General features: G+C 50.1%; 1 protein-coding gene across 1 annotated transcript; it reads left to right on the top strand.

The window, feature by feature from the left end:
- The first annotated feature begins 335 nt into the window (after positions 1-335).
- KIAA0040 (KIAA0040 ortholog) lies at positions 336-668 on the top strand. Its single transcript, XM_054384517.1, has one exon. It carries the CDS (start codon positions 336-338, stop codon positions 666-668), a length of 333 nt encoding a protein of 110 aa, XP_054240492.1.
- The last annotated feature ends 7,096 nt before the right edge of the window (positions 669-7,764 follow it).

Raw genomic sequence — 7,764 nt, 5'->3', positions numbered from 1 at the left:
GATCAGGGTAAGGAGAGACCAGAGACATGTTGAGTCCCAGCTCTGATAGCACCACTCTCTGTGGTGTTTCTCAGATGGGGATACATGGCCTGGCCCCTGTGACCCCACACCCCTCCAAGGCAGCAGATCTCTCACTCTGCTGAAGCTTTGTGTTGGCACCTCCATGTAGAAAATTACTAAAGGAACAGGCACCTGATGTGTGCGGTTTCCTCTCTCTGCAGGCACCATCCAAGGACTCTTGTGGAGGCTGCAAGCTGTTTTTACAGGAGCTGAACGTATCCCAGGATACAGGAGCTGCAGAGGTAGCAGCACAGGCAGGCTGCCCAGGAGCCAACATGGAGCAGAAGATCAGCTCTTTTTTTAATTCAATCTTGGAACTCATCCGTACCAAGCATGAAGAAGGTATCTTCAACACTGTCTGCCTGGTTGTGCTTTTGGGTCTGCCCTTTGTTGTCCTCATTGCCTTCATTTTCATCTGCTGCCACTGCTGCTTTTGCAGCCGGAGGAGAGAAAGAAGGAAGAAAGGTGGCCCCAGTAGCAATGGGCAGCTGCATGCAGAGAGGAACAAGAAGAAAAAGAAGAAGAAGAAGAAGGATGAAGAGGACCTGTGGATCTCAGCCCAGCCCAAGCTGCTTTTGCTGGACAAGAGACCCTCCTTGCCCATCTAGCAGACAGGAAGGTATTCAAGGCCTTCCCTCTGAGATGCCACCAGTCCTTTCAGCTGAGGCGAGGAGATGCCAAAGCTGCTGCCACTTGACGGTGACTTTCAAAAGCAGCTGAGCCCAGCAACTAACCAGCATATTGAAGGACCAGCAGAGAGCAAGGCAGCGAGGCACAGGTTTATGCAGGCTCCTTCTCCTTCACCATGGCAGTGTGGCTAAGGGCAGAAACCCCCCAAAAGGACAGGTGTGCATGTGGACACATACCCTGCTGAGCACACAAGGGTGACCTACCACCAGGCTGTCACCTACCTCCCACTGCAAGCACGATGCACACACACTGGGCTGGCACGCAGCAGACTGGGTGCAAGGCTTTCTCTCCGCACCCATGTGCAAGCACAGGCACCGTGGCACAGGCAAAGGGCACACAGGACCACATGCACACCAAGGCCGAGCTGCTGGTACACTCCCCCTGCATGAACGTAACAGCTGCACACAAAGCAAGCACAGGAGCACACCTCATTCGCTTGCCCTGCCATAGAGGTGGCACAGCTGGCCTGTCTGGGCTCTGTCCAAACCCAGCCCATGTTGGAGATGCAAAGAAAGCCTAGTTAAGACTTACTTCACAGTTCTAAGATGTGCTATCTCCCCATCCACCAAACCAAAGGCAACTGAGAGCATCTGAAGCCAGATATCCTCAGCTTAGAGACCTCAAGACACTCCTTTAAGGCAGCAAAGCAGAAGGCTGCGTTGCCACCCAGGCTAGAGGCAGGGAAGAGAGAGGAGGCTGCAAGACCATCCCTTTTGCACCAGCACTTAAAAAATATCTTCTTGAAAGACTGTTTTATACAGACTTACTGTTAAAGAGCCCACCACGCTATTGCAAGAGCAGAAACACAAGCTGAAGCTGCACAAAGGCTTAGCTATGGGCATTAGTTATTTATTGAATGACTACTAAAAAGCAGGACCAAAAGCCCTCCCCTGGGGGCTAGGCACACCCAAGCGGTATTGAAGCAGCAGACATGCTTCCCCAGCACACTCAGGCATCCCCTCTCCCTTGTACCATGCCTCTGACACACAGACCCACCAGCACACGCCACTGCCAGCTGATGCCACGTGGGCAGCTCTGTATGCCACTCAGAGGGCTTTGGTGCGGCTGTAAAGGAGCAGAGGGGAGTAACCTTCGTGCTCACTGTTGGCCCTTGCCCAGGGAAGCATCATGCAGGGTCGACCCTGCACCCTTCCCAAGCCTCATCTTCATCAGAGACATGATGGCTCAGCTGGGCACAGCAGCTAGCAAGGCCACACACAGCTCACACCCTACTCTGTGTTTGACCCTCTGCTCCCCTGAGGCCTGCATGCCCAGCCTACCTCCTGAGGAGCTGGAGGTCTCCTCTTGCCTCCTGCTCTCTGTCCTACCAAGCTCTGATGCCTCCAGCTCATTTTGCCAGTGAGGGACTTGTGCCTGTGGTGACAAGCCCCATGACATCTGGGTTTTGCACCTCTACACTGGATGCTTTCCTCCTGTTTTCTTCCAGTTCTTAACTGTGCTGGAGCACACTGGAGCTGCCAGCCAGAGCCAGACATCTGGCACACAAGTAGCCAAAGCGACATGGGTCAGCCTGGATGGAGTTGCTGGACACAACTACTTCCAGCCCCGATGAGGGCGATGCCGCCTTCCCTGGCAACTGGTCCACACTTTGGCGGGGGCAAAGCCACCAGTTAGAAGCAGTCACTTGTGCCACCCGGTCCCAGCACAGCCTGTTTTGTCTGACGGGGACAGGGTGGTGATGTTAACATCACGTCATGGGGTTTGGCTCCGTGCAGCTGTGCTGGTAACAGCCAGGAGGCCAGTCTTCTCCTCACACAGGCCTTTAAATTGACCCCATATGTGCCTTATTTTCCAGCTTGCTTTGTTAGCATTGAAATAAGTGAATCCCTTCTCCTCCAAAACAGGAAGCAACATATAATGCTATATAAAAAAAAAAAAAAAATAGGATTTACCACACCTAATCCTAGAGAGAAACATGCAGGAAAGTGATAGTCTCTGTCCCAAATCCTCATTCCCTCCAGGACACCAGAGAATTAGCACTGTTGTTGTATTATTTGTTCACCCTTCCCTCCTTTCCCCCATCAAGGTGATTTCCCCAGCCCCTCTGCCTCCATGCTCACTGGGTGGGCAAAGCAGCTTCCTCCTGTGGGGAGAAAAGCTGCCCACACAGGTGCTCCTACAATCGAGAGGCATCAGAAGCCCAGGAAGCAAGGGTGGTGCTGCCTCAAGGAATCAAGTTAAAAAAATCAGAGCGAAGGGAAGTGTGGTGGGAGGCCAGAAGCTTACCCAAACAAGCAGGGGCATGGAAGCAGCAGGCTCCAGCAGAGTACAGCCTACCTGATGTGGAGCTGTTTTCAGCCTAACAGCTCCCTGCAATAAGGTCCTTCTCCATAAGGGTTAGCAACTTACATGCCAGGTGAGGGCAACCAATCCCTGTAAGAAGCAGAGAAATTTCAAGAAAATATCCATGTTGTGTCACATGTAACATCTTCATTCCAGACTTTGGGGAGTTTGGAGCCAATTCTAAATTTCAAAAACCTGCCCAAACCATTATTCAAACCACTCCTGGGCTGAGCAGGAGGGAGCAGGATACAGCCCTGCCCTGCTCTATCTGAACTCTATCTGAATGGTCTGAGCCTCAGCATCCCAAAAAAACAGAGGCTGACTTGCTCAGGGGCTGCTGTTTAGGCCAAAACGTGCACTGAATCAACTGCTTCATGAGGCTCAGGAGAGTGACAGCCCGAGGTGCAGAAAGACCTGTCACACACCAGTGGGGAAGAGGTGACCCTATAGCACCCATGCTAATGAGGCAGCAGGAGAAGAATAGCACAGAAATTCCACTGTGTGAGTCCCTGCTCTCCAGCCACCTCTGCACTGCCTGCCCACAACTGCATTTCAGGACCAACCTTTTTTATTACTAAATATGCAACAGGGAAAAAACAAAAACAAACCACAACAAGTATTTTGGAAGGGTTTTTGGGTTGGGTTGTTGTGGGCTTTCTTTTGAGATCAAAAATAAAATGACTCAAACTGCAAACAAATGTCTCTAGCTCTCAGTCATGTGTTTATTTTCCTGGGGAAATCTTGCTTGTATCTCTGTCCTGGCCCTAGATAAGACATGGGAGGGCTCAGCTCAGCAGGCAAGAGGCTGTGCAGTCTCTGCCTGCAGCCAGCTGTGCAGCTCCCAGACGTTTCCTTAAAGAAACAGCTTAGCTTAATCAGCTTTAATGGCCTTGCCTTGTTAATGAACACATCCAGGCTCCTCTCCCCAAAATGAGCACAGCCCTTTCCCCAAGGGCAGAGCATAGTGAGAAAAAGCAAATCAGTGGTTGTACACTGCAGGAGGTGGGCTGCTGAGGGGTTCTTTGCCCTGCAGAGGGCTTTTTGCCTTATAGCATTGGTTGTTGGGTTTGGTGGGGGTTTTTTGTTTTGTTTTGGGGTTTTTTTTTGTTGCTTGGTTGGTTTGGTTTTGTTGTTTTTTTCCCCTTGCAGAGGATCGGCAGCATGGACTAGTTAACCCCAGCTGATTTTGATCAGACAAAAATTTCACAGTGTCTGCAGCTTCTTGCAGATGCTTATGCTGGGCAAGTCATAAGACAGGTACAGCTCTGGTGGGAAGAACCTTTCCATGTTGTGCACCACTAAGCTCTTGTTCCACAAGGGCAAAAAAATAAAGATCTGCTCACCTGGGCGATGCACAAAGCAGCACCGTGCCCATAGAGCTAAGGCTCTGAAGGACCACAGCAATGAGCAGCTAGAAATAGAAGAGTCACATTTTTGTGGAGGAGGGAGCAGTGCACATTTTGCTTCTCAGGCCAGCAGCCCTGCACACCATCTTCAGGGCCAGGTGCTCTTGGGTGTCATGGTCTGCAGAGGAAAGGAAGGTTCTTGGGTCCCAGGTTAGAAACAAGCAGAGGCTGAGGTTAAATTGAGTATTCCGGAGCAGTCCAGGGATTAAGTGGATGCAAGAATTGACCCCACAGGCCCATGAAACCCCACTAGGAGGGGAGAACTCTTGACTATTCTTCTATTCAGCCAATAAAAGCCTGAAGTAGCGACCAAATGTGACCCTGCTGCTTTCCAAGTAAGTACCCAGTGCAGCAAGACACTTCCTCTCCCCAAACTGCACCAGTCAGAATGCAGTAGCTTTGGGGGGTCCTGGAGGGGACAGTGGGAAGGTGGTTGAATAATCCACCAGCTCTGCTCCAATAGCAGCATTTCACTGGGCTCCCCCACAGCAGCACTTGCTGTGCTGCACCCCAGATGTATCATAACAGATAGGTCCTGGATCCTAGGGCCCAGCAACAGGTCCCCATCAATACAGTAATGCCAAGGCAGAGAGAACCCCTTTGGAATTCAAATTCTGCTGCTGGTCTTGTTGCAGACCTCACTGGCTGTAAAATTTAAGTGATTTCAGGGCAAGGCAGAGGTTTTAAGTGGCTGTTTTGGTCCCATGGCACCACTGTTGCAGAGCTGGGTATTACAGCAACTCAAGGGTAGCAAGAAGACAGGAAATTTTTATGGACTGCCCCAACCAGCCTGAGCCTTGAAACCAGAACAGCCAGTTCCTTAAGGCAAACAAACTGCATTTTCTGAGCAGTTCCAGCTCCTAAAGCTGTAGCACAGACTCTGGTTAACCCCCAAAAGACCTTTCAGAGGCCAGCTGGCTGCAGGGAAGTTTTTTCCTGCACTAGCATGAAGAGATGATGCCATCCTGTGGCTGTTGGGAAACAATGACTTCCCCTACTGGATTAACAGCAGCTGTCACGTTGATTATCCTTCCTGGTGAAAGAGGGGACCCACAATTAGAGGGCCACTTAACACCCCCCCCTCAGAAATTGCAAATGAGGTGTCTCATTTGCCCTTATCTCTGGAAGACAAAGCTCACAATGCTGAAGAGAATGCTCTCTGCTTTCAGGTATGATTCAGGTTCAGAAGAGGATCATGTTTTGCCTCTGCACAGGAAAGAGCTGCTGGCAACAACCACTCCTGCTGGTTTTTAGAGCATACACTTACTTTTAGAGTGTGTGCAATGCTGGTCCTTCAGTTCCCCTTGGTCACCTTTCTCAGGCCTGCATTGTGCCCTTTAACTGAACAACTTGTCCTCACCTACAGACAAGTGGGCGACGGGGAGAAGTCACTTCACAGTAAAGAACCCTCCTTGCTTTCCTGCATCCTTCTCTCATGCTTTTAGCACAGAGACTGCAAAACACTTCAAGTGTAATTTTCCTTTTCTCCCCTCCTGCATTAGTCTCCTCCTTCCCCCAGACCAAGCCTTGAATGCAGCTCAGATGAGCCTTTTCTTGGCCACACATGGCAAGAGGCATAGCTCTGAAAGGACTATAGAGAGTTTTGTATCCCTCTGATTAGCTCCTCTCCTCATCCAGGGCACAGCAACCACAGATCAGTCAAATGATCAACAGAAAGCTACAAGAATGATTAAGGAACTGGAGCACATGCCTTATGAGGAAAGGCTGAGAGACCTGGGGCTTTTTAGTCTGGAGAGAAGATTGAGAAGGGATCTAAAAAATGTATATAAATATATGAGGGCTAGGTGTCGAGAAGGAAGGGACAGGCTCTTCTCACTTGTGCCCTCTGACAGGACAAGGGATGCAAACTACAGCACAGGAATTTCTACAACATGAGGAAGAACTTCTTTACTCTAAAGGTCACAGAGCACTGGAACAGAGATTGGACTCAAAGATGCTAGATTGTATGGTCCTGCTCTGGCATGGGGGTTGGACTTGATCTATTTGGGTCCCTTCCAACCCCTACCATCCTGTGAACTGCTTTGCAGCATTAAGCTACAAATAGATCATGTAGACCTCCATCCCCACTGAGAGCAGCTCTGTAGAGGTGGACTTGGGGGTGCTGGTGGGTGAAAAGTTGGACATGAGCTGGCACTAAGCATTCCCTGCCCAGAGCCAGCTGTGTCCTGGTCTGATCCCCAACAGCTTGGGCAGGTAGGAGGAGATTCTGCCCTCTGCTCCATTTTGCTGAGACCCCATCTGCAGTGCCGGGACCATCTCTGGAGTTCTCAGCACAGCAGAGACATGGACCTGTTGGAGCAGGGCCAAAGGGAGGCCACAACAATGATGGGAAGGCTGGAAGCCCTCTGCTGTGAGGGCAGGCTGAGAGAGATAGGGTTGTTCAGCCTGGAGAAAAGAAGGCTCCAGGGAGACCTTCTAGTGACCTTTCAGTGCTTGAAGGGGCAGATAAGAAAGGTGGGGACAGACTTCTTAGCAGGATGTCTTGTGACAGGACAAGGGGTAATGGTTTGAAATGGAAAGAGGGAGTTTTAGACTAGAGAAGGAAGAAATTTTTCACACTGTGAGTAGTGAAACACTGGCCCAGGTTGCCTAGAGGTGGTGGATGCCCCACTTCTGGAAACATTCCAGGTCATATTGGACACACCTCTGGGTCCTCCAATAGAAGACACAGAGGTGCAACTAAGCAGCTGCTCTGGTTGCAGATGTCCCTGCTCACTGCAGGGTGGTTGGACTAGATGAACTTTGAAGGTCCCTTCCACCCAAACCCTTCTATGGTTCTATAATCCCTGTTTTACCCAGACTCCAAAGACCTAACTGGATGTAGTCTGGGTTTACCCTGGCCCCCTTACTTTAGGCTCAAGCATTGGTCCATCTCCATAGAGAAGGCTTAGTTTAAGTGGGAAGAAAAGTAATTCTGCCACCCAAAGCAAAGAAGCCAGAAATATTTTAAGAGCTCCTTTATTTGAAACTTTATGACTTCTCCCAAAGCCCAGGAAGGATTCCTTAAAATGTACTATGCAGCTTAGCACAGGGATAACAAAGGTCATTGAGACATAGGACGATCACCTTCCAATCTGCTTAGACAAAGAAGACTTTGAGCAAGCATCACTTGATGAGCTCACACTTATTCCCCAGCTGTAGCTGGTGGTCCAGAATGTTAATATCTGCTCAGAGAAAGCAAATAAACTCACCTTTGTAGCTGTGTGGAAAAAAGAGCTGCCAAATGTGAAGCCATGCACTGGGGCCTGAGGTGAGAAGGTACAAGATTGGTCTATGTCTGAGA

The sequence above is a fragment of the Indicator indicator genome, chromosome 10 (genome assembly GCF_027791375.1).
Source record: "Indicator indicator isolate 239-I01 chromosome 10, UM_Iind_1.1, whole genome shotgun sequence".
In the NCBI taxonomy this organism is placed as follows: Eukaryota; Metazoa; Chordata; class Aves; order Piciformes; family Indicatoridae; genus Indicator; species Indicator indicator.
The sequence above is the reverse complement of the archived record's forward strand: the minus strand, read 5'-3'. Positions and strand labels throughout refer to the sequence as shown.